The following is a 26,560-nucleotide window of genomic DNA, read 5'->3' on the forward strand; positions in this document are numbered from 1 at the left end:
GCCAGCGTGTGGTGTGTGTGTGTGGTGTGTTGTGTGATATCTATATATATATATATATAGATATATTATATATATACACACACACACATATAAGCTATATATGTGTGTTATTATATATATATATATATATATAAACAAAAAATTCACTAACCTTCATATATCATATAAATTTGACTTCTTACCTTTTCTGTCTCTTTCCTACGTGGGAGCTCATAGACACTCATGGGTCAGTTCTAATAAGCACTCGCACCCGTCGCCACCCTTTTGCACATTCAGCTGAAGTTCCTGTGTAATCAGAAGTACATCTCACGGCTCCTCTGGTAAAGAGTGAGGTTTTCTCTGTCTAATATGCGGCATATCTGTGGTGCTGTGCTGCAGCTATTGACCTCATAAACTTGCTCATGTGGTAGTCTCTGACGAAACACACCTGTCTTTCTTGTAGGCATGTAATGACTGGGTGCACAGAACTGTTTAGTTGGAATTAGCACGTAACCATCAAGTGTCCCAGTGACGGTGACAGTGAACAGAACCAGCATGCACAACAGCAGGAACCTCCCCTTAAATGGCAAATGTCTGCTGTGCATCCAGTCCATGGGTTGACACCTGTCTTGCACGTCTGTTGACAGAAGGTCACGTCTTTGTTACTTCCTATGAGTCTCTGTGAGCTCTGCGCCGTCTCTCTCTGTTCTCTTGCTTTCTTCTTGCTGTTTCCTCTTTTATCTTCCATTTTATTGTACTCTATTTTCACCTTGTGTTTCTGTTTTATCCTTTAATAATGGCTTTTTTTTTATCTCTAATGTAAAACACCTTGCACAGCCATCTTGCTGAAAGGTTCTACACATAAACCAGTCTCGGACTTAACAAGTCTAATCAATCAGCTTTACTGGAAACCCCTGTGCGAGTTTCACAGGTCTTTAAATCAGGGGTCAGTGAGGTAATGCAGCGTTGACTAACAAATTACAGGCTGTGATGAAAGAAACACGATTACTCCAATATATATGAATTTCTGGTCGTGAAACTCTCAGTTAGCTGAGTGGAAATACAGAAAGGGAAACAAAGTGAACTGGTGGCAAATATAAAGATATATATATAATCAATAACACAGAAAGTAATAGGCAATAATTTACATAGTTGCCAGTTTATTAGATACACCTACAGTCTAATACAACTGTCTGCATTAAATCTCCTTCATGAGGTTATAATGTTTCAAATTTATAATGCAGTTTGTGTTGCTGTGAAACTGTACGCGTTACACATTTATATCAGTGACGGTGGACAGAGGTGACAGACACACCTCCTTGTGTTTAAGGTTTAGACATGTTCATCTTTTGTCTCTGTTCACATATTGTCCGCTAAATAGCTGTGAAAAAAATGTGTGAAGTCCACAGTGTGAAAACAGCACTGCAAAGATTGATGTCAGTAGTTACACCCACACTCATGTGTGGTCTCACTTAACCTTAGTGTGTAAATAGTAACTATGTCAAAGTGTCACTCTGCTGTCTGCATAGTGACACTGTATTTAAAGCCCTCCGTGAAAGCACCAAATTCTCAACTCATATATTCATCGTTGCTGTTTATAAAAAATCTCTGATGATTCATAACAACCTACTGGGAAATGGTGCAGGATTTACTGACTTGCTTAAGTTTAGCATACTGGCTGCTCTGAGAGGACATGTGTTCTAAACAAAGCTGATGTGGATGCTGAAATATTTAACTGTTCAAGAGACGAACAGAAAATATATACATATATGCAGAGTGTGTATGTGTGTATATATATATATATATATATATATAAAACAAAAATTCACTAACATTCATATATCATATAAAATTTGACTTCTTACCTTTTCTGTCTCTTTCATACGTGGGAGCTCATAAGACACTCATGGGTCAGTCTATAAGTAACCACTTGCACACGTCGCACCGCCTTTTGCACATATCAGCTGAAGTTCCTGTGTAATCAGGAAGTACATCTCACGGCTCCTCTGGTAAAGAGTGAGGTTTTCTCTGTCTAATTATGCGGCATATCTGTGGTGCTGTGCTGCAGCTATTGACCTCATAAACTTGCATCATTGTGGTAGTCTCTGACAAAACACACCTGTCTTTCTTGTAGGCATGTAATGGACTGGGTGCACAGCACTGTTTAGTTGGACATTAGCACAGTAACCATCAAGTGTCCCAGTGACAGTGACAGTGAACCAGCATGCACAACAGCAGGAACCTCCCCTTAAATGGCAAATGTTTGCTGTGCATCCAGTCCATGGGTTGACACCTGTCTTGCACGTCTGTTGACAGAAGGTCACGTCTTTGTTACTTCCTATGAGGCTTGTGAGCTCTGCGCCGTCTCTCTCTGTTCTCTGCTTTACTCTTAGCTGTTTCCTCTTTTTTATCTTCCATTTTATTGTACTCTATTTTCACCTTGTGTTTCTGTTTTATCCTTTAATAATGGCTTTTTTTTATCTCTAATGTAAAACACCTTGCACAGCCATCTTGCTGAAAGGTTCTACACATAAACCAGTCTGGACTTAACAAGGTCTAATCAATCAGCTTTACTGGAAACCCCTGTGCGAGTTTCACAGGTCTTTAAATACAGGGGTCAGCTGAGGTAATGCAGCGTATGACTAACAAATTACAGGCTGTGATGAAAGAAACACGATTACTCCAATATATATGAATTTCTGGTCGTGAAACTCTCATTTAGCTGAGTGGAAATACAGAAAAGGGAAACAAAGTGAACTGGTGGCAAATATAAAGATATATATATAATCAATAACAAGAAACTGATAGGCAATAATTTATACTCAGTGGCCAGTTTATTAGATACACCCACAGTCTAATACAACTGTCCTCCCTTCATGAAGGTTATAATGTTTCAAATTTATAATGCAGTTTGTGTTGCTGTGAAACTGTACTGCGTTACACATTTATATCAGTGACGGTGGACAGAGGGTGACAGACACACCTCCTTGTGTTTAAGGTTTAGACATGTTCATCTTTTGCTCTCTGTTCACATATTGTCCGCTAAATAGCTGTGAAAAAAATGTGTGAAGTCCCACAGTGTGAAAACAGCACTGCAAAGGATTGATGTCAGTAGTTACACCCACACTCATGTGTGGTCTCACTTTAACCTTAGTGTGTAAATTAGTAACTATGTCAAAGTGTCACTCTGCTGTCTGCATAGTGCACAATGTATTTAAAGCCCTCCGTGAAGCACCAAAATTCTCAACTCAATATATTCATCATGTTGCTGTTTATAAAAAATCTCTGAATGATTCATAACAACCTACTGGGAAATGGTGCAGGATTTACTGACTTGCTTAAGTTTAGCATCTGGGTGGGGGTCTGTGGGCGTTTGTCTGTGTGTGACAAGAAAAAATGACAAGAGGGGGAAACAGTATTTCTAATGTGGGTTAAAGCTTTAATCAAAGCCATGTGGGGTCAAGCAGGGGAAATGAGAGTGGTAATAAAGTTTACATTTTACTGGAGAGGCTGTTTTGGCTCCAACTTTGCAATCTCAGTTTTAAAAGCTCAGCCACTGCACCCTAATCTAGTACTACAGAAGGGATCAAAGCTGTGATGCCATATAAAGAAGAACAATTTAATTCTGACAGGGCTTGTTAAAAAACCCACAGGGCTGATCCTGTCATCAGAATGAACAGCAAAGAAAATGAAGCTAGTTAAGAAAGAGATATTTGCCCTTTGAATAATATACTCACGTGAAAAACTCTATAAACTACATCTCTTAAATTCCACTGGACCATTTGATGCTCACCACGAAGTTCTGGTAACTGTACATAACAAATGGTTAGGATTGACCCACTGGAGTGTGAGAATAGGAATAACATTCGAATAGTCCAAATATCTACCACATGCACAGCTTCCACGGGAATGGGGTGACTCGGCAGAGTGGTATGTCCGGGAAAGCTACGGGTTAATTTAAGACTAGGAGCAAAGCCTGTTGCCAATTAGGAGCAGCGAGCGCCACATGTGGGCTAGACGTAGCTATCTCCAGAAGGGGCAAAGGGGGCAGGAACCGCAGTGCGCGCAATGGAGACAAGCTGAATGTCTGTGCAATCACTTGTTCAACATCACTAGGCAGTTACGTGTATGGACGATTACTAATTCCTGTCTTTTTTTTTTCTTTTAAAGAGATGACCAAACAAGATCTAAAGAGCTGAGGGATTGATGCGCAAAAAGGACCACCATTCACCAGTGGCCTGTTTCCATTTTTACCTTTCCACACTGCAAAATGGCACCGATCTCTACCATATTTTTAGTCTGTGTAACATCTATGCTCAGTGGAGCACAGAGCGTGCCTGAGACTTGCCGGGGGGCGCACTGTTTCTCTGGTCAGGACTGGAGAAGACCGTGCGTCGGAGCGCATTGCCAGGGGCGCACGGAGGCAGTAGCGTCCCGACGGCACTCCACACAGTCCAGACAAGGACAAGTCTTTCCGAGTTACCAACAAGATGCTCATTTCAGTCATCACCAAGTCCAGAGCGCGCCGCTAGCACCGTACACCATCATCCAACCACAGCCTGGAGGCTTTGCGCAACAAGCAGGTACGGATGGCACTAGGAGGACGAACCCGAGAACCATCACGGCGGAGGTGTTCCATCCAGGCTGCGTCGGTGGGACTTGCCCGACCACTGTTTCTCATCACCCGACAAGTGATGACAGTGCCACACGGGATTGCAAAGGGATTGGATGTAAATTTCCCCTCCGGATGCGCCAGAAGCCCAAACATTGCACCGGAGAGGGCTGCGGTCTGCATGGAGGAGACGACGGGAGGGGAAACTCACCGGTTCATGTGACTGACAGAGCGGCGCAATTTCTGGATGAGTTTCCAGACTTTGGGTCGGAACGTGGTGCGTGGATACAGTTGACATGTGACATGAAACCAGGTCAGTATCAACCCAACCTGTGAATGAATAGCCACAAAATGGACCATAACATAAACTAATGTGTTTCAAACTGCAGCTCTCAAAGTCCGAAAATAAGAATGACTTAGACTAATATGGAATAGTTTTATCTTTTTTCCACAGGGACCAATGAGGTTCCCTCAGAGGACGCTCTTGTTCTGCAGCTACAGTTATCCAAGAGTCAGGAGAAGCTGGTTGAGGCCCTCAGGGGCCAACAGGACGAGGTCAAGGAGCTGCAGAGGCTCCTCAGTGAGCAGCAGGGGACGCTGGTCAACCAGCAAAGAGAAATACTGGAGCAACAGAGGAGGATGTCTGAACAGATGGAGCAAGTAAGGCGGCTCTGATGGATGACGATGATAAAGTGTTAATAGCTGGTGGTTTGTTTATTGGCCTGTGATTAGAGAAACTTTAAACATTTATGAAGATGAGGTGGATTAAAAACAGCTGACCTATAAATGTGACTATGTTAGATGATGTTGACCGCTCAACTCCCTGTGGAGGATGTGTTTCATGTGTGGATCATAGGAAGAATATCTTGTAGGACCACAAATTAGGACAATTATGCACAGAGCGCACTAATATGGGCTGCAGTTTAATTTGTGCGTTGATACCATAAATTATGATGTTTACTATCATCACACTAAGAAATCTGTTGAAAAATATTTAATTTAATTTTTCTAATTCCAGGTGAAAGCCCAGTACAATGTATTGATGGACAGCATCAAACAAACATCTTTCCAGAACCTCCGGGGGGAGCTAGATAGTCACATGGAAAACTTGAGTGGGCAGGTGAGAGCCCACCAAGCACAGCAGGCTCTCTCTCTGCACAAGGTGGACATGGAGGCCAGTGTGATGGAGGTGAGCTTCAGGCTGAATCAGGAATCCGTGTGTTCAAAATATAGTGTGTACAAAAGGACTGTGCAAAAGTGGCTTTGGTGCCAGCCATCATACTGTAAGAATGTGTTGTGGATACCAGTGAGTTTGGTACAAAAGATTTAGCAGTTAACCCTAACCCTAAAGTAACTAAGTACATTTGCTCAAGTACTGTACTCAAGTTTTATTATCTATTATTTTATACTTACTGCACACATACTACTTAACTTACGATGCAGTTGCAAAAAGTGCAAAAAGCAGTGCAGAGTAATGCACATATATAAAAATATGTAAATAACAACAGGGATACATACATGTAAGTTAAGCTATAGCGACAATATATAGTATGAATAATTATGAATCAATTATTCTAATTCAATTATATAATAAAATAAATTACTCTGTATATTGAGTACTTTTACTTTTTTACTTTTGTACTAGTATCATAAAGCTGTACTAATGTTCTGCACAAACAAGCTCTGCATTATAGAAGAATCCTAGGAAGTTCTATTGAAGTTTTTACATTCAAATGTGCATGAATCTGACCTAATATGAATCTTTTAATTTTGTATCCTATTCAAAATTTAATCTAAAGTAATGTAAACTTTGTCTCGTCCTTAAATGGAATACATATTAATTGGAAAAGTTAAAAAAAAAAGGTATCTACAATATATGACATCTGGTTAGCATCTTTCCTGATGTGTGGACCTGACTGTGTGTTTGTTGTCATCAGGTGGGTCGCTCCCTGTTGGCCTGTGGGAGCTGCGGGTCTGACGAGTACTGTGGCTTCAGCAGCGGTCATCCTCGCTGTGAGAAATGTACCATCTGTCCTGCTGGGTTCTTCCTGGTCGCCCAGTGTTCAGTCCACGCAGACCGAATCTGCCAGGTTAGCACTACAATTATGTTCTCACAGTTTTATGACCTAGTGGACATAAACAGGGCTCATAAACTATTACAAACTAACCTAAAGCATCGGATAAAAAAAATAAATGCTAATAAAGTAGGAGATGATAATTGCCTTCCACTGTTCCACCACTGAATACTACCTAAAGCTATCATGACAGACAGAATAAGACTAAAGTAACAAGAGCAGGAGACAGGACAGGAAGACCATGCTCCCCTGTCTTTTAGCTCCAAAACAAGGCTAAACCAAAACAAAGCTAAAAGACACTGACTCGAACTTCAAGGCAAGGTGACTTTCTGTGGGTTCCCCACAATGAACAATGTGTTTCACATACAAGTAGTCATATTTAAATGGTGTCAATTTATTCATCATTACAGGACAGAGATGAATGCCTTGAAATCGCTGATCTATGTGGAGATGAACAGAAGTGTCTCAATACTCCAGGTAACATTTCCACACATTCCTTCTTCTCTTCTATTTGTTGAACTTCTGATTATTTGCGCTACAAAAGTAAGTTTTGAACTAACGCAGATCCCTTTTTGGCATCATCAGGTGGATTCAGGTGTCAGGGTATGACAGAGCAAGATGCCAACGCAGGAATGTGTGGCCACAGCTACTTCTTCAACTCGGACATGGATGAGTGTCAGGCCTGTAATGAGTGCGATGGGGAGCCCGTAGCTTCACCTTGTACCTTCACCACAGACGCCATCTGCTCTGGCCCTGTCGCTACTGACAGCGCACTCTCTCTTTCCTGGGCTGGAGACGTGAGTCTGCCTGGCACCAGAGGCAACATCCTGGCTCATGCCTTCCCTGGTGTGAAGCTTCACATCCAGGGAAGAGGCGATCCAGGTCTGGTGTCCACTGAAGACGGCCGCCTGGTTCTCAGGCAGCACGGTCTAGTCTGGCTGGATGAGAATCTCTCGGTGAGCCATGGCTGTCGAAGTTTCATCCAGGTGTGTCTGCGTATGAACACCACAGATAGCTCTGAAGGACGTGACCTCAGTGGCGTTAGGATCGAGCAGCAGGAGGTAAGGTCCCTACAGAGTGACAGTATCAGTGGGGTAGCAGAGGTCGCCCCGGGTCACATGATCTCCCTAGTCCTCCGGAGTGCTAGCCACCATTGTAACCAAAGCGGTGAAGGTCTGAAGCTGTATGACCCCTCAGCAGCTCCACTCAGTCTTCTCTGGCTCTCTCATGACACGGGAGCTGTTGCCATGACAGCACAGGCCACGGTATCCACACACTACCATACAAACTATCGTCCGGTCTTCAGCACCACTTCCACCTCTGACCCCTATGTAGTGGGGCTAACTCACGATGGCCGTGGGATCCGCTTTGCAGAGAGTGGCACCGTGCGCTTTGTATTCCAGCAGGCGTTGTACTCTATGGGCCAGGCATGTGTGAGTGAGGGCTTCCAACTGTTGGCATATATCAATCACAATGGAACCGGTATGGAGCTGTGCCGTTCCTTCAAACCAGGCGTCCACTATCGTGACACATCTATATCTCTGTCTGGAGCTTCCAAAGTTAGCCCTGGGGACACCCTTGGCTTTGAGATTCTCTCTCCTGCTCAGTGCAACGTACGTTTCTTTGGGGACGAGACAGGCATCAGTACCCTCAGCTTGGTTTGGGTCCCTGCTGCTATCTCATCCTCTTTGTTTGCCTCCGTGGCTCACACCGGCCTTCCCTCAGGAGCAGTACGAAACAAGCCTCTGTTCTTCCGTCAGACCACTGCTCAGGTGCCCCAGATGGGGCTGCTAGGGAAGGGATCCACAGATCAGAAACGAGACTTCGTCTTCAGGGAGAGCGGCACAGCCAGTGTGGCTCTGGATCTCAAACTCATTCACTCCTGCAACCTGGTCAAGGTGACTCTTCTAAGGCGAAGTGATACAGAGGGGTCTGGAGGAAGCCGGGAAGTAGAGGCAATGCGACCGGTCCCTCTGGCCCAGCATGTGGGTGGTCAGATGCCTGAGAGCAGCCATTGGGCCAGAGTGAGCCTGCGGGCGTCCTTCCAGGTTCATAATGGCACAGCGGTGTTCTTCACATTGGACTGTGTACGTGGACGGGTCAACCAGATCAGCCACCAAACAGGAAGTGGAGTGTCTATCATGTGGGTTGCAGCATAACATAACAAAGACAAAAGTTTATTGCGTTGTTTCTTCATATGGTTTCAAGTTCAGTAGCCTAATGTTAAGCCATTTATGTGTTGGATTAGTTTCACTGGTTTGATTTTAGTCAGTTGACAGTTTTGTGCTCAGAGTTGGACAAGAGGATTGACACCATTCTTAGCTTAAAGACTGGAAAGAGGTTGAAACCGCTTGCCTGGCTGTGCCCAAAGCTAACAGATCACACCTATTAGCACTTTATATTTTGTTTGTTTCATTTGTAAAAAAAAAAGTAAAGTGTCAAAGCAACAAGTTGTGGTTTTATGCCAGACTAGCTGTTTCCCCTGGCTCCAGCTTTTATAATAAGCTAAACCACCCGGCTGTAGCTTATGTAACAGACACATGAAAGAATGGTACCAATCTTTTTATTTAACTCTCTTAATAAGCATATCTCCAAAACTTGTTTGTTAAATGATTTTGTGTTTAAAAAACAAACTGGATTATGGACTAGTAACATTATGCATCAATCATTGTATTTATATTAATGCAAGTACTAGTATTGTGTAATGATTTCTGCAAAGTACAAATGATGGCTCTGACCAAATGTGTTCAGCTTCTAGTAGACACAGATTTTCTCATACTGAGTGAGTTTTCTGTTTTTCTGTTCAGAAATTCCATGTGCTGTAGTTTGTCTGTCTTTTATTTATGTAATTCAGTTACTCTGTTGACACCAAAGGACCTTCAGATCATTCCCACTGTGACTACAGCATTTTCTGCTGTCACCAAAAGCAATTCGCTGGTGCTGGTTCCATTCAGGAGTGTGTGTGTGTGTGTGTGTTTTTTAAGAGCATGTGTTTCATGTTAGCCGCCATTTTCTAATGTGAATATCTACTGCATGCCTTGTTTAATGACCACTTTCTGCATATAACGGACTTAAAGAGAGTCATGTGTTTCGCTAAGGCCTCGTTGACATTTAACTGTCCTTTAGAGAGGGCATGCTATTTTAAATATCAACACCTTAGTCACTGTTTAGTCCAAATGTAATAAAATGTATATTTGATGTTTTATATTAAATACAATAAAAAGAAGAATGTTTTGCCTGATTTTTGCAAAGGAATCTCCTTGGTGTGCATTAAAACACACCCTCATTTTAAAACGGCCTAACTAGGTGTATGACTGTATGGTGGCTTGGAAACTTTCAGAGAGATGTTGCTGTGTTACATTCTTTGACTGTATGAGTCTTCTTGTGTTTACATCTGAACTTTTACCATACCATGTTTCAGCACTAGCATTTAAAGGCCCACAATTATAGGAATATTTCGTAAACCTTATGAAATGGAGACTGAATTGAACATGTTTACTCCTGGCAGAAGCTGACAGGTGTTTTCTATTATACATCAAAGAACAGAGATCTTTTATCACGAGTTTAAACAGTTGAAATTATATTAGCCGGGTAGTTAACCTCCTAATGGCCTTTCTATGCGCGTCCACCGACAACTCTTCTCATTTCCAGACTGCTGCTCTGCTTTGGCACAAGATCAGAAAGCATATTACGATCCTGGGCATATGTTCTATGAAAGCCAGTAGACCAGTTGATGTTATTATTTCAGCCTTTGAAGCCATGACCTCCAGGTTAGTGTGTGCCATAGATTATTCAATAAATCATGACTTTTAGGGGATTAGTGGCATTAATATGCAGGTTCGCGTCTTGAAGGTGCTGGTATGGAGTCTCGGGGATCAAAAGAGTGCCGACTCAACCATTTCCGACTTCAGTGCTCTAATTCTCTGTAGTTCAAGGTTGCTTGATCAGACTGTTACTATGAATAAAGCATAGGTGGCAGCATGGTTTATGAAGTAAGCCTAAATCTTGTGCACAGCCTTTCTGAGAATCCAGACAAAAGAGCAAAGACATTGAGCAGACCTGAGTTGACAAACAGAACATAAAGAAAGCATATCATGAGAAAAATTGAAACCACCTCCTCCAGAGTGATGGATGACTAGCTGGGTGAGTTATGGTAGTCTGAGGATGATAAACATTTAAGGAAAAAGGTCAGGGCCCCACAGTGTAGAGAGTGGAGCTCCATCTGGCAAGACTAGTTGCCCTTACACATTAGCACTCGGTAATAAATAATAAAGTTCAGATGGAGGGAAAGGCAACGTACACACTGTATGAGTGGGTCGAGGAGGTATGGGTGTGTCTTTAGGCAGTGTGTGTTGGTATGCATGTATGCTGGGTTTTAGAATTTGGTTTACAAGCTTCTCAAAATGCATAAAACAGACATATGACAAAATAACAACATGCATTGTGATGTATTTTCAAAGATGAATTTTATTCAACTTTTGCGTTGTTCAATTCAGAACCTGTGTGGAAGATTTTGGGGAATGAGGGGTGTCAAACAGGGGAATGTTGTGTGGGTATTCTGACTTTTTGAGAGCAAGGAAGCATCTTTTAGATTTTATATTTCATAAGTTTCCCTTTCAGAATAAGTAATAGTGTAGGGACAGTACTGGAGTTTTTCTAGGTCAATGGGAAGGTTTTACTCTGAATTCTACAGTGCCCACCTTTGTCTTATATCATCAGGCATATGTGGTGCTCACAGGCTGCCAGAGTCTGAGTATATGAGGTGGATAGTGTTGCTACTGGGCTACATGTGGTGCACAGACTGCAGCTATACACTACAGGTAGAAAAAATGTGCAGAAAGCAGGTATACTCCAAACTTTTCCTCTAATACAACCACAACATCAAGGCAACGGAGGGAAGAGAGAGAGAGAGAGAGAGAGAGAGAGAGAGAGAGAGAGAAGGAGAAGAAGAAAGCTGTGGGGAAGAAATGAACAGTGGGAAGGAGAGTGAGAAATCGGCTGCTCCTGTGTGAGTGCATCTGGAAGCAGTTCTCACTTGTTTTGAACTTTTCTTTCTCCTCTGTCCCCTTTTAACTCACCCACAGGCCTCCACAGTTCCTGCGCTCTGTAGTAAGTGAAAATGTTTTGGGGGTAAAAGACAACTATTTTATGACTTTGGATCATAGACCACTGAAACAAACATCACATGAAATGGTAAACAATGCAGTAAATCTTCATATTTATCATCAGGGCTAAAGTTTGTTATGCGGGAATATCACATTGCTGTTAAAGCACATCACAGGTTGTGTATGTTACCTGATTCTGCAGGATATCGTATGATTTATTTCAGTGTTATTTCATCTGTCATTTCATTTTTTTTACCTGAAAAGCAGCACGATATTCTCAACAGTGCAACGCTGCCCTCTACAGGAAAGAAAGAGAACAAAACATGATCTTTTTTGGTTAAAATTTATTATCACTGCTTACAGATGCCACATTTTTATGTTGGTACAACATGTTAACAATTAGTTCGTTCATATAATTTAGTTTATTACTTTGCTATATAACCATATGTTATAGTAATTTATATTACTGTAATCTTGGTTTTAAATACAATTAGTTACGATACAATTCCATAAATGGATCCAGACTGTGAGTCTATTATCAGTGATTATACTTCAGGGGTTACACAGACAAATGTATATCTTGTTTTACACAATTATCATGTACTATAACTTTATTAGTATAAGTAGGCTTAAATTTACCGGCTATGTGACAACAGGAAAAACAGTCTAACAAAGTGTGTAAATGTGAGCTGTGGTTAAAAATAAGATTACAAATTAGTTAACTATAGTTTAAAAATCCCACATAGCATTCAGGGATGTGAGTACAAAAACCCAATAAACGTGTACGCAAAGAGTTTAGGCTTCATCAGGGCAATAATATAATCATGTATAATTAATCCTCTGGTGTATCCAGATTTCAGAGATCAAACGTGAAAATTCGGCACTTTAGTGTTGAGTGTTGCAGCGAAAAGGGAATTACATCGCTATCGTCTCATGAAAGGCATCTCTGAGGCAAATAGTAGTGAAGTTAATGTATGCTGACGAAATAAAAGGGATAAAGTGACAGATATAAGAGGCTACAGGGTTTATGTTGAGCAGCAGCAACCTCTTACATGCTTTGGGATTTGCTTGAAATAGTGAAGTACAATACAGAAAGACTGTAAAGCTGCTGACCATGACCAAAGAACTAGACTAGCACTATCAATTTAGACAAAGACATTAATGCTCATTAAAGCTGCACATGTTCCACAATGCTGCCATAATATTGTCAAAGGGATAATAAATATTTAATGCACCTCTTTCATTTTTTTGGGACTAAAACAGTGAGAGAATCTCCGTGAGTGTAATGTTCTTGGCAAAACTGTGTATTTAAAGACCATGAATGTAAGTTAACCATGTGTAAAACATCATATTGTATAATAAATGAGTTGGTTTTTGGTCCATGCTGCAAAGAGAACTGACTATTTCTAAGATGTGATATGTAAGAAGGATGATAGATAGAAAGACATCCACAAAGTGAAACTGGTAAAAATGAGTACAAAGAGGAGGAGGATGAAGGGTGAGTGGGTACAGAGGTCAGACTGTGTCATGTTGGTTAAATAAGGCCTGTAGGATGTTGGTGAGATGTTTCAATGCAGGATCTCGATGAGGAGGCGTTTGAAGTCTCCACCGCACTCTGAATCCAGAGCATCTTTCAGGGTAACGTCGTATTTCTCCAGGTACATGTCCTTCACCGTCTCCAGGTCGATCTATGGTTCAACAACACAACACTGCTGTCAGCACAAAATCACAACACATAAAACACATTTTGGTGATCTGGGATCTGTCTCGTTCATTAAACATTGTGATTATTAGGGGGTGACTCGCCTCAGAGCGGCCTACAATGATGCGAATGAGCGTGTCTTCGTCAGTGCCCAATCCCTTCATGGCGCCATTGAGGCGTCGGGCAAAAAACAGCTGCGGGTTCTTAGCACACCTCACTATAAAACACACAGACAGGAAGCAGGTGTTGTTACAAAAAGTGATATTTGATTTGATATTTCACGGCTTGTAAACAATCGTGCTCCTTTGTAACCCACCCAGAGTGATGTAGCAGTCCTTGAGAGTTCCTGTTGCCTCAGAATCGATGGTGTCCAAAATGTCTGTTCCTGAGAGCTGCAAGACAATAACACGAGAACTTATTTAACATAAACAATGAGGAGAAGTCAGCAGGAAATCATCTCTTTTTTTTTTTTTTAAGGGACGAGTGCAGTCCTTACCGACTCGTAAACTTTAAAGGTGGCCTGAAGCTGCATGTAGTTCCTGTGCGTCAGGATGAAGGTGAAGGTCGACTCGTCTGTGCCAAACCTGCCTTCTCCTGCCTGACGGGCACAGAAAGAGGAAATATTAAGGCAGCATTTGTGAGTATTAGATGCATTATTTAAATACTGTTGGTCATCATTCCTCTAATAGTGTACTTAAACTCATTACTGAGACCTGAGAACAGTTTGAGCACAATGTTATCATGACAAATGGTAAATGGACTGTACTTATATAGCGCCTTTCTAGTCTTCTGACCACTCAAAGCGCTTTTACACTACATATCTCATTCACACACATTCGTACACTGATGGCATTGGCTGCCATGCAAGGTGCCAACTGCTCATCAGTTTTAGAAGCTAACCATTCAGACACATTTACAAACCGATGGCACAGCCTTCAGGACCAATTTGGGATTTAGTATGTTACACAAGGACACTTCGACATGCAGACTGAAGTGGCCAGTGAACCGCTGATCATCTGATTAGTGGACAAAGTATTGCTAGTACTATGAAAATAGGTAATAAACCACAATTAATCTTAAAGAAGTTTTTATTCTGGTTCATTCATATGAAAAGACACCACAGAATTACTATGAAACCTTGTTATAATATTCTGATGACACTGTACTGAGACACAACAGTGATTTGAGCTAAACGTCAGCATTCTAACATGCGCACAATGAAAATGTACAACATCTTCTGAGCATGTCACATTAGTTAAAAGAAACTTGTTGAAAGTTGGATGATGGGAATGCAATTTGTTTCGCAGTTATCCGTTCATAACAGTACTGGACAAAATCTTTACTTGCTGATGGTGTAAGATGAAAAGTTACGGGATCATAAGCGATTACAGTTCATGCTGAGAGGAGATGAACATGAACATTTTAATTTCACAGCAATCCATAGAGAGATGGTTGCCAAGAAATGTCTCTAAAACCTAAAAGCGTCAGCTCTGACAACGCCATAAGGATTCCTCCACTGGGACCAGGAATGCTCGTACAAAAGTTCATGGAAATTCATCCAACAGTTGTTGAGCTATTTAAGTCTGGACCAAAGTGGACATCTGCCATCCCTAGAGCTGTGATGCTAACATGGCAAAAAAGAACTGACTCGGCATCATCGTGACTTTAAAGTCTCATTTAAATATAGTGAAAAAGCTCTTGCAGACTTTGCCACATTACCATCTGTGCTCACATTTATATTTGTAGTTTGACTGTAATGTATTTTTAAATATGAAGCTTCACACCGAAGTTGTGAAATTCCACAAAGATCACACAGATTACTGTAGTAAAAGCGAGTAGTACAGCCTGACCACAAAAAAAAACAGGCTTTGATTTAATAAAAATCTGTGCTTGTGAGATTTGCCAGTCATCCATCTAAATCTGGGATCACATTACTTTGCACACACTGGTGTTATTTAAAGGGCAAACTATGAAGAAGGCCTCTAATTTGAAGGAAGCATGCAGCACAGATTTCATCTGAGAACGTACCTCAAACAAAGATCTTGCATCCTGTTCAGCTAAATCCTCATCAACTTCATAGCCCTCGTCTCTGGCCGCCTGTCGACAAAGAGGGATATAGGAGGAGAGAGGGATACAGGAGGGGAGAGGGAGGTTCAAGAGGATGGATAAGGGAAGCGATGCATATAGAGGGAAACGATTTAGTGAGCGGAGGAAAGGTCAAAAAGACGGATTACGAAAATAATCTCAGGCATTTAATGGGATAACAATCATCTGCCACACATTAATGGGAAATATTTGAAGGCCATTTCAGCTCTTTGGATAAAAGTCGCTATAGAACATGAGTCACAATGTGTTTGTCTTTTCTATGTGGGGGAAGGAAAAGAGAGGGGAAGCAGAATAGGGTGGGAGTGCTGGAAAAAGCTGGAAACGGCTTAGAGAGGCTGAGGCATGCCAGACAATGATGTGATGTGTGACGAATGCCTCAGTGGGCGAATCACAGCGTGGAGAACAATTCTGCCAACCATTATCAGAGAAAGACTATTTTCTTTCTCTTTATGGCTTCCATCCAGACCATTATACAGTTATTGATCCAGATTCAAGGCTTCCACCTAAATATCTAACTGTGCTTGAAACTCATGCTGTTATGTATGCTGCAGGTCTGCAGGAAGTATCTTTCATAGTTAAAACTACTGAGTGTTTACCTGCATGAGAGAGATGAGCAGGTTCCTCACATCTCCACTGGTGTCATCCTCAATGTCTGCCTCTAGGTCACGCTCATTCACTGTAAGATAAGAGCCAAATGTAGAGCCAGATGTACTATATCGGAGTCCGTACAATGATTTTAATAAGTGAGAACTCTAAGGAGGATAAAATTATTGTACTTGTGGCCACTGAGTGAGGAAAATATGGCCCATTACACAGTGAGTCACTTCTACAAGTGAAACACCCACAACATTATGAGAAATACACTTTCCAGTCTGAAATGAACATCAAAATGGTAGCTGTTTATGCATGACTCAGCACGAAGGAAAACTCACCCTGGGCATAGGCCTCCTTGTAGCTACAGATGTCCTGTTAGAGGTAAAAGAAAGGTGATATTCAGTCATATTAAAGCTGATCTGATGAATAATTGTTGGTTTCAATGACTATGTGTGCTATGAAAGGAGTCGATAAACCCACAAACACTTTCACTAACTCTACAGTTCAGCTCTATGAAGTAATGTTTTGGATTTACAGCCTACAGCCTTACTGTTTTGATTCTCTCTCTCCACTCTCTGTAATGATGGAGGGCTTTTGCCTTCTTCCTTCCTGGCATTTCCTGTTGTTTACCCTCCCTCGTGCGTTTGTCTCTCTCTTTCTCTCATGGGTCTGTTGCTGGGCGTGGCCTCTGGTCTCCCTATCACCTCATCACCTGCTGCTTATCATCCAATCATCCCCTGCTTTGTAAACTGCCTGTACATTTATGAAAACTAGTTTTTGTGAGTGTTGTCTGCCTCAGGAAATCCTGCCAGTCTTTGTCATGCCACGTCCAGCTCAGTCTGGACGCAGCACCTGCAGCACCTACCTATCTCATTCTGTCATTCTTCTCCTGAGAGCTCAATTTCCTTAATAATAAATTGTTTAAACTGATTCTGGTTGCTCGCTGGTGTTTACATACTGTTTACTATAACACTCTTATCAGCATTATTTCCAGCAGCTGGAAGCTGTTTTCAGCAAACGAACTGGCACCAAGGTTCAGACTCTTGAGTAAATAAATCATGAAGCTGATAATCCTTTTTAAATGAAAGTTTATTAAAGTTAACCTGAAGTTCAACTAAGAATAAAAACCAAAAACATGTTGCACTGACCTCATTAGTGGCTGTGCACAGGATCTCCACCAGCACGGCTTCATCTGTTCCCGCCCCCTTCATGGCCTTCCTCAGCTCCTTGGCGAAGTAAATATGAGGAGGGTCCAACATGGCCAAGACGGCCTTCTCAAAACTACCTGCCAGCTCCTTCTTTAGGACCTCCTCCAACTCCTGAGCAAACACAGAATTAACACAGAGGTTACACTGTGTATGGTTGTAGCTGTGTGTGTGTGTGGTATGTAGTGTGTGTATGTGAGAGAGAGGAAGACAGGCAAGTACTCACATCATCATACTTTTCAAAGTAGGCCTGTTTGATCTCCACACGTTGAGCTGCTGAACGATTGGCCAGGATTTGAATAATGGCCTCTTCATCTGTGCCTGGAGAATATACAGCAGTGCACAGATAAAAGGTTCAGAATATAGTACTTCACCACAGATATATTACACTATTAACAGACATCCAAAAAGCATTTTAAAGCCTGAAAGCTGTCTAGGAAGCTTATCCGTTACCGAGGCCTTTTTATTAAAATGGCTGCCAGGCAGACATATTTCAGTTAAAAAGCTGTTTTTATTCACACAAATGTAATATCAACATGTCATATTCAAGCTCAAGAAATGTCCAGAATTCAGCGAGCCCGTTTGTTTCCATTACCGTGACATTTGATTCAATTGATGTCTCTTTAAATCTGCTTGGTAACTCAGTCTTGTGGCTGTCATCCTCACACATGTGAGCCTCAACACTCATCATGTCATTTGTCAGTGATCAGTAGAGACAAAAAAGATCTGACACTGTGCCTGGAGGCCTGTTAAACTAGTTATTCATCATAATGCATTATGAACTTTGGGAACTTCAAAATGCTTCAGGTTATAAACTTGCAAGAACAGTCGTAAATTGTATCAAAGATAAAACAGAAATGATCAAGACTACTGCCAATTTATTGATAACACAATAATGCTGGTATATATAAATAGGCAAGGCAAGGCAAGTTTATTTGTATAGCACAATTCGTACACAAGGCAATTCATAGTGCTTTACAGTGGCAAGGAAAAACATCTGACATTAAGACAAGCAATAGCAACAGAAATAAAAAATTGAAAAGAGAAGAAAATTTAATTAAAAACATCAAAATGTCATTTAAAATCATTAAAACAGCAAATTTGAAAACAATTTAAAACAAAAACAAATTTAAAACAGTTATATATGTGCATATCTGTTCAGTGGGAGCTGCTATAGTGATTGACAAATTGTTTCGGGGCAAATATCCATCTTTAATTGACTTTAAAATGATGAGTATTAACAAATAACATGTTTTGTTATCAGTTCAATAGACGATTTCTCATTTAGGGAAGATATGGCTATAAATGGATCCATGAGTACAGCACTGATGGTCTCCTTTCACTCTAATCAGGTGACAATAGACGCCTTGATCACATCCAAATAAAGAAGGAGAGAGCGGCTTAATTAGAGCTCTACATAAGACAAATCAATGAAGCTGCAGAAGAGCCAAACCTTTTACACTGCACACTTACCTAAACCTTTACATGCTTTCCTGATGGCCTTGATGTCAGCTGTCACATCAAAGTCCTCATAGGGGACTACGGTGGGCTAGAGGATGAAAAAGTATAAATCATATAGAAAATTACAGTGACAGCAAAATCTTTTTTTTTTTTTTTTAAAGTATGTAGTGCTGGTTTAAAGCTACAATTATAATTATGTCCAGTCAAACAGATTAAAGAGTGAAGCTGGAGAAGGGTTTATTTGAGTACACCCAGGCTTCTCCCGCAGGGAACAGGGCGCAGCCTGCGTGTTCGCTGAGTCATGGGGCAGCAGCAGCAGCAGTATGCAGGCTCCTCTCCTCCGCCCACCCTCCCTTTAACACAATGCGGCCTTATTGATCAGTGTTTCTGACAAATTCCTCATCGCTTGCTGCTGCTGCTGCTGCTGCCTCCCCGGCCTGGCAGGACACACTTTCTTTCTTCAAGTTAACTGCGCAAGTTCTGCTTCTCAGACTGTTTACACACAGTTTGCTCACAGAGTCTTGTTTTCACCTGCTCAAGAAATGAATAAACCTCTTAATATCTGTCTGTCATACTTTATTGATCTTCTTCCTGTTCTTTAATAAAGATGATTTTTGTTTTTTCACATTTATTCCATTGCATTGATTGACACACTGATTGCTACGCACTGCTTTTTAAAGGCTGGTGTTACTTCAGCCGCAGAAGTTGTAGAAAAGACACTTTTCTTACCTGAACGTTGCCCATGATATTCCAATCCGCTCCGTGCAGCGAGAGAGTGAACAGTGAAAGCTGTGTGTCTGTGTGTGTGTGTGTGTGTGCTGTAGTTTTCCTTGGTGTCCTGCTGCCGTGTTGCGCTGCCCAGATGCGATGTCAAGTCGGATGTCTGCTCCTGCAGGGACGCAGCCCTGTCCGGTGCTGCAGGGATGACGTCACTGCCGCTTATTCATTTAGCAGGATGGAGCCGGGTCGAGGTGGTGGATGCAATAAATGACTTTGTCAGGCAATCATCAACTAGTTGTTGGACTGGTTCTAACAATGGACTTATGAATTGTTTCTTGTTAATAGTGCGCAATGGCAAGATAAGATAAGATATGAAAAAAATAAGATGAGAAAAAAAAAAAAACAATATATATATAATAAGATAAGATAATGAAAAAAATAAGATAAGAAAAAAAGATAAGATAAGAAAAAAAATATAGATAAGAAAAACATTAATCTTATCTTTATATATATCTAATAGATTAAGATTATGTAAAGATAATATAAGAAAAAAAAGATAAGATAAGAAAAAAATGAATATATATATATATAATAAGATAAGATAAGATAAGATAAGATAGACAATGTGGATGAAAACATACTTAGGAAGGATAATAAGGAATAAAATAGGGGGAAGAAACATCTAAAATATACTCAAAATAATGAGAAATTATGAGCTCCTAACATCTAAAATATACTCAAAATAATGAGAAATTATGAGCTCCTTTGAAAATCGAATAAAATCTTTGGTAACACTTTCTATGTAGATCACATCTATGTGCATTACACATAATGCATTTACAATGCTTTCTGATGCATTGTGTGTGTTTACCAGTCATGAAACATTATAGATGTGACTTAGAATGAATTATAACTTCAAATGTCTTGACTGGTTATAAACTAAAGGGTTGACTGATGGGGCTTATATTGGCTGTGGCTTCTCCACTAGTCATAAAATTGGTTGTTCGATCTCCAACTCATCCAGTCTGCATGTTTTTGGGCAAGATACTAAACACCAAATTGCTCCTGAAGGCTGTGCCATAAGCGGGTGAATGAACGAGCTGAATTATGCAGCACCTTGCATGGTAGCCAATGTCATCTGTATGTTTGAGTGAGATGTGTATAAAAGTGCCTTGGGTGGTTGGAAGACTAGAAGACTAATTATCTGAATTTTGATTTACATAATAATCAATTCTGATGCAGCATAAAGTCTTTTCAATGCATGAACATCCATCACACTTTACTCTGCACCAACAATGAACCGTTATGAAGAATGCATTATTATAAAGGTTACTGAACACATACAAAGATAACCTATGACACTGCATGGTGTTGATATCAGAGAGCATTATGTGTGTTAATGGGTGTAGTCATAAAGCAATATGAATGCATTATAACTCACTATGAATGCCTCCACAACACACTATAGATGCGGTCAACAGAGAAAGTGTTAACACATCTTCTCAACATCTTATCAAATATGATACTTGGTTATAGATTAAACAACATTAAATATTAAACTCTACTCCCAGTCTTAGGAATAGCTTCACTTTCTGTTCTTAGGTCACTGTGACGTGTCTAATTTCAGTGGCAGCAGAACTATTCAGATCTTTGTCTTCAGTAAAGCTAACAATATCACAATGTAGAAATACAATATATAATATAACATTACGTTGTTCAAATAAAAGTGTAAATGATTCATCAGCAAATTGCACTTAAGAATTAAAAGTACTTTTAATTAGTTATTATCACTGATGCATAAACATGTAAGAAGTGTTTTAATGTTATGTTGAACTAATTTCAGCGCATTTAATGTTTAAAACAGCATAAAATGAAAATACTTACGTGAAGTGCAAGTACCTCACATAGAGTGCTTGAGTAAATGTACTTTCCACCACCGTCTAATGTAGACCTAAAGACCCTGCACATGGTGGCAGTGTTGTACAGTCTGCCAGAACACCAAATACCAGCTACAGTAGAGTGTTCAGAGAACTTATTTAGTTGAACTGGAGATGTAACAGATGTAGGTATTTGAGGGTTGAACGATATACAGATAATTGCCTTATATAGGAATATGTTCAAAAAGTGGTTATAATGTTGTATGTTTTGTTCATTTGGTGAATTCTATTCTGTTTCAAATAAATAAATAAGGTATTTTGTAAAAATAAAAAAAAAGTAGATTACTTTTTTATACTTGGTATCAGTGGTGATCTATGACTAATGAATGGACTGTATTTAAGGAAACCACAAGCAGCCTAAGGGACCAATCTGCTGATGCCAAGAAAGCTGATTAGTTTGATTCAGTGTCATGATTTAATCTTGTTGAGTTCTTGGAGAAGTTTTTCCATATTTTGATGTGATCGGGATATACGCATTATTACTGTAAACATCAAACCAACAGTACTGAACAGAACAGACGTTTACTGAACCAACTGTGGTTTTATAGAAAGATTTAATCCAGAATTGAGAACAGGGTATTTACTGTATGTACATGCAACACAAGATGAATGTACAATATAAATACTCCCATGTGGATGCTACAACATTTTGTAACTTTTTGGAGCAACACTATACAGTATAACAAGCATAAAATACATGTAGTGGGCAAGTTACAACGTTCCAATTCAAACAGCCTTAGAACCATCAGATAGAAAAAAACATGTGAACGTTAGAGTGGTGGGTCATTTATTAAACCTTTCACTTTATGAATGCTGTTTTCTCAGTGCTTGATGGGCAAAACAGATTATTTACACAGGGAGTTCTTTCCTACAATGCTTGATAAATACCTGACAACATCTGACATCTATATTTGAAAATGTGCTCCCAAGTCTTCTTTAAGTATTTCATAATATATGCAATGTTTTTTTAAGCCTTCTGGTGAACGTTAGTGTATTATTACTCCTGTTTTTTCACTGTCATGCACACACAACTGTAATGAAGTTGAACTGACTACCGTGTTTGACTGCACTGCATTCATCCTCACTGGTGGGTGGCTGCTCACAGGACTGAAAGGCTGACTGCTGATGTGATGCTGAAATGGTAAATAAGTCATTTCCTGTTAGCAAAAAAAAAGTGGCAAAAAAGCTTTGGTCATGCAGAGTGGTGGTTTTAAGAATGAATATGTGCAAAGATCTGAGGGAAGGTGCATTCAAGCAGATGGAAAACGGGCAACTAAGTGACTGAAAAAAATGCATTATTCATACCATCCACCTTAGTCAGGTTTGGTTTTTGGTCCTTGAAAGACTTAGAAATGTGGGAAATACTACAGCCTCTGAGAAGGGACATCCAGGGCCAGCGGATTAGAGTAAACAGTAAATAAATATCAACAGAAGGGAGAGCCTCATAGATATTTTAGTACTGCTCAACTATAACTGCAAGCCATTCGAAAAATGTGTGTACATTATTGATGGCGATGCACATCATTTCAAAAAGCATGTGCTACATGAGGAGACAAATACCTGAAGCAACAACATCAAAAGTTCCACTGTCATATTTGACAACAAGTTGACCAATAAATATTTAGTTATTGGATGCTTGATAGTTTGCCACATGCAATGGCATTTTAGAAAAAATACACACTGCATATTGAGCACTTTTACTGAAACATACAGTTTTCTCATTTTGAAATGAAGATGTACTACAGTCCTTTGTTATTCTCATGTTTCACTAATCAAACAGATCAGATTCGTGACATAAATTATGTATTTGGCCTAAAGGTAAGACATCACAGTTGTGTCTGAGGCTTTGTTCCTGCTTCTCAGTGCTGATATCCCATTTTTTCCTGCTGCCCGCTCAATTTCATTGCCGGCATCTGATACAGTAAGTCTCCACTGACATGCTGCGTAACGTAGAACATCATCGGCATAAGGGGAAACATTCATCAATATTTACTGGGTTCGTTAGGTGAAGGATTCATTGTGTTTATGACAAATGATTGTCTGATCTGCTGGTAAATACAGGTGATATGATTCATTTTCTATTACCTTGATGTACTCAATGTGATAAAACATCAATGTAACAAATAAGCAAGCAAAAGTGCAGACTAAAAAGTTCTTTAAAGTAACTTCAAGGTTGCAATGTCACGACAAGAAGTTTGCTATTTAGCAAGTAGTAATGTTTGGATTGCATCGATGGACAGCAGAATAAATGTTCTTTTCCTCCCGAAATCTTTTTTCACTTAGGTCACCCAGAGAAAAAAAACTTTCTTATCTAATTCAATGTTACATTTTTATCATTCGGTTGCTTTGCGTTGTCCTCTGTGAATACAAAAAAAATACAATCATTACACCAGTCATCATGCCCTCTCCTCAGAGTCCTGAAAGTCCCAGGGACAAACATCAGCCACGGCTGCAGGTTTGTAACTAGTGCCCAGAGAGCCCTCTTTCTTCTTCTCTGGTGATTTTTTAGTCTGAGCAAAGCTGGTGTGTGAGGACTCGGTCTCCCTGGAGAAAACTTCAGCCCTTCTGATATCCATCATCTCTGGGTCTCTGGTGGAGCTCCTCCGCCGTTCAGAAACCAGCCCACTGCACTCTGATGACTGGCTAACGCGTCTCCTCTCAGATGGCGGCTTGCTGGAGGAGCTCCGCCTCTCTCTGCTTTTCTCCCTCCCTTTTTCCTTTTCGGCTTTGTGGTTAGATGAGCAGGAGCCTTTCCGCTTTTTCTTGTGTGTGGTGGGGCTGTTGCAGGTCTTCTCTTGCTTAGGTGAAGGTGGGCTGGTGTAATCCCATGGGCAGATCTCTACCATCAGCGAGGGAGGCTGCAAAAGGCTGCCCGTGGACTTGGAGTGGTCTGAGTGGAGCCCCTTGGGTTTCCCATCAGTGGGTGTGACACTTTTCTTACGTCTGATCCTGTCTGGGGAGATGGAATCTGAAACTCCTCCCTGCATAGGCTGCTCATCAAATTCCCAGGGACAGACATCTGGCTTAAGAGGAAGAGGTGACCTGGGTGGTCGGAATTTCCGTGATTCCCTGCCTTCCTCCCTTTCTCCTCCTTTTTCTCTGGAGCGGCGTCTGTTGGAAGGGGACTGCCCTGCTTTCTGCCTCTGCTGGGACCGGCTACTTTTGGTGATTCCAGAGCTGCTGCTGCTGCCTCTCCGGCCGGTGGTAGTTTCTCCAGGGGCAATGGAAACATGTTTTTGGGTCTTTGCTTCAGAGGGAGTCTGAGGTTCTTCCAACTCCCAGGGACAAACTTCTGACACATCATAGAGGTTCCTCCCAGTCTCGGAACAAATGGATGGCTGGCTGCCACTTACCTGTTAAAATCAAGCAATGAAATGAAATAATTTACTTTTACTGTTAAAATTGTTTGTTTTGGTAAAACCAAAAGTTATTAAGACAAAAAACTCATAGCTCAAGGCCCATTTGCTAACTTCTTCCAGCATTTCATGGTCATAGCATTTGCTCAGTTGTCTTAGTTGTCATGACATGATTGAGGTATGATAATTTGTCACATGATAACAGGTGGTCGTATACAGGGCAGAGATTATAATCTGTCTCTGTTCAAGGATGAATTTTGGACTTTTACCAATTCAGTGTTACAGCTGCTGCATGTGATAATCATTTCAGTTGTCCTCTCCAGGAAGGTGAGTACCAACAGAGATCTTAGGACATTAAACAGTTTGTGGTAAGTGTTGATTTTATATAACTTAATGTTGCTATGATCAATATTTCTATATTGGCAATGGATCAAATGACTGTGTGACAAACAACAATTACAAATGGGATCTACTTGCAAGATCAGATGTTCCAACAACCCAGCCATCCCCACTGGAATGCTTTTGGTAGTGCTCATTGATTTATCAGTGTCCATTTTGGTCTGAATTCTGGGCAGGATCTGAATAACACACTCCTTTCTGTCTTTTTGTCTTTGTTGGCCAGAAACAATCAAAACAAACAACCCTTGCCTCAATCTCTCTCCTCCTTCTTACTAATAAGATGTTCTGTTCTGTGTAGGAGGGTTTCCATTAACCGAGTTGTAATTGACAGTTCTGGGAAAAGCTGGTAAGTAGAGGTTGAGTTTGAGTCCAAGGTAAACAAAGAATTTCTACTTCCTACTATACTCTAAATTGCATTCATTTACAGTGATAAAAAGAAGCTAGAAACATGTAATGTTTATTTTCTTTCATAAATGACTGACTACTTAACTAACTACAACTACAGAAGATTTCAGCACTGGATAAGTGGACAAGTGTTAATGCATCAATCAATTTGGATTTGTAACGGAAATATGTTAAAAGTACCTGTTGTTTCATGATGCCCATCTTCATAGGTGTCTTGGAGTACTCCACTGACTGGCTGATGATCATCTTGGGGTAATGCTCAGGTGTCTCATCCACCTCAGACAGCATCTTCCCCTCCTGTCCCTTCAGACCCTTCTTACTGGCATCCTCCACACTTTGCGTCTTGTTGGTCAGCCCTGGCATTTTCTCCTTGGCACTCGCAATCACACTCAGAGATTTCTGCATGATGGATGTCCTCAGGTGGACAGGTTTCTTCTCGTGCGTTAAGTTGTGAGCGCTGGCTGATTTCCAGAACAGTGGAACAGACTCAGTGGACTCAGCTGGTTCCAGTCTTGGTGGGGTCGCAGCGGGTTCCAGCTGCTTCTTGGTATGTTTCCGGCCAATCAGAGAGCCCAGAAGAGATCCTTCTCCACCACCTCCAACAGGAGTCATTTTGTCTCCTACAGTCGAGCCAGTTTGGCTCCCAGTTTCCTCATCCTGGTCACAGACGTGGTCGTAGCTGAGTGATTTCTTCAAGCCCATGACTTTGTTCTTCAGGGAGTCATCCCGAGGTTTGCCTGATGTTAGATTAAAACAATTAAATGGCATTGAAGTTTACTGATATGACTTATTTCCCCTGCATTTTAAAATAAGATATCATTTACAAGTTTAGATGCACAAGCAGTGTGGCAACAACAGCAAGTCATTCCTCAACTAAACTAAACCATCTCAACTATTGGTTAAT

The 26,560-nt window shown here is 40.8% G+C and overlaps 4 protein-coding genes across 5 annotated transcripts in view; 1 reads left to right on the forward strand and 3 right to left on the reverse strand.

Moving 5' to 3' along the window:
- LOC104934154 (amyloid beta A4 precursor protein-binding family B member 1-interacting protein) overlaps positions 1 to 1,998 on the reverse strand; it is a 16,122-nt gene extending 14,124 nt beyond the window's left edge. The window contains exon 1 of the mRNA XM_019259037.2: positions 1,845 to 1,998. Within this exon, the coding sequence (XP_019114582.2) occupies positions 1,845 to 1,862 (18 nt within the window). The 5' untranslated portion in view covers positions 1,863 to 1,998. The remainder of the gene's footprint in view (positions 1 to 1,844) is intronic.
- Positions 1,999 to 4,013: 2,015 nt separating this feature from the next.
- Positions 4,014 to 9,895, forward strand: si:ch211-252f13.5 (uncharacterized). Its single transcript, XM_010749749.3, has 7 exons — positions 4,014 to 4,064; positions 4,150 to 4,904; positions 5,046 to 5,251; positions 5,610 to 5,780; positions 6,529 to 6,681; positions 7,077 to 7,143; positions 7,252 to 9,895. Exons 2-7 carry the CDS (start codon positions 4,250 to 4,252, stop codon positions 8,823 to 8,825), a joined length of 2,826 nt encoding a protein of 941 aa, XP_010748051.3. The 5' UTR covers positions 4,014 to 4,064; positions 4,150 to 4,249; the 3' UTR covers positions 8,826 to 9,895.
- Positions 9,896 to 12,100: 2,205 nt separating this feature from the next.
- On the reverse strand, positions 12,101 to 19,773 carry anxa13l (annexin A13, like). Its single transcript, XM_010749737.3, has 11 exons — positions 19,569 to 19,773; positions 18,852 to 18,927; positions 17,605 to 17,699; positions 17,322 to 17,492; positions 16,512 to 16,545; positions 16,176 to 16,255; positions 15,502 to 15,570; positions 13,970 to 14,071; positions 13,790 to 13,865; positions 13,578 to 13,690; positions 12,101 to 13,459 (listed from the first exon to the last, which is right to left on the reverse strand). The coding sequence occupies exons 1-11, from the start codon at positions 19,581 to 19,583 to the stop codon at positions 13,340 to 13,342; spliced, it is 951 nt and encodes a 316-aa protein (XP_010748039.1). The 5' UTR covers positions 19,584 to 19,773; the 3' UTR covers positions 12,101 to 13,339.
- A 3,393-nt stretch (positions 19,774 to 23,166) lies between these two features.
- The window catches only part of gpr158b (G protein-coupled receptor 158b), a 67,956-nt gene continuing 64,562 nt past the window's right edge, over positions 23,167 to 26,560 (reverse strand). For both annotated transcript variants that reach the window (XM_027283761.1, XM_019259027.2), the window contains exons 12-13: positions 25,837 to 26,393; positions 23,167 to 24,849 (exon numbers count right to left, since the gene is read on the reverse strand). In XM_027283761.1, the coding sequence (XP_027139562.1) occupies positions 23,893 to 24,849; positions 25,837 to 26,393 (1,514 nt within the window). In that variant the 3' untranslated portion in view covers positions 23,167 to 23,892. The remainder of the gene's footprint in view (positions 24,850 to 25,836; positions 26,394 to 26,560) is intronic.

This window comes from Larimichthys crocea, chromosome X (assembly GCF_000972845.2).
Source record: "Larimichthys crocea isolate SSNF chromosome X, L_crocea_2.0, whole genome shotgun sequence".
Classification (NCBI taxonomy): domain Eukaryota; kingdom Metazoa; phylum Chordata; class Actinopteri; family Sciaenidae; genus Larimichthys; species Larimichthys crocea.

Coding starts and splice junctions, on each gene's coding strand:
- si:ch211-252f13.5 (XM_010749749.3), top strand. CDS start 4,250: ATGGCACCGATCTCTACCATATTTTTAGTCTGTGTAACATCTATGCTC. Junction 4,905..5,045: donor GACATGTGACATGAAACCAG/GTCAGTATCAAC, acceptor TTTTTTCCACAG/GGACCAATGAGGTTCCCTCA. Junction 5,252..5,609: donor TGTCTGAACAGATGGAGCAA/GTAAGGCGGCTC, acceptor TTCTAATTCCAG/GTGAAAGCCCAGTACAATGT.
- anxa13l (XM_010749737.3), bottom strand. Junction 16,256..16,511: donor CAAGGAGGCCTATGCCCAGG/GTGAGTTTTCCT, acceptor CTTATCTTACAG/TGAATGAGCGTGACCTAGAG. Junction 13,691..13,789: donor GGACTGCTACATCACTCTGG/GTGGGTTACAAA, acceptor TGTGTTTTATAG/TGAGGTGTGCTAAGAACCCG.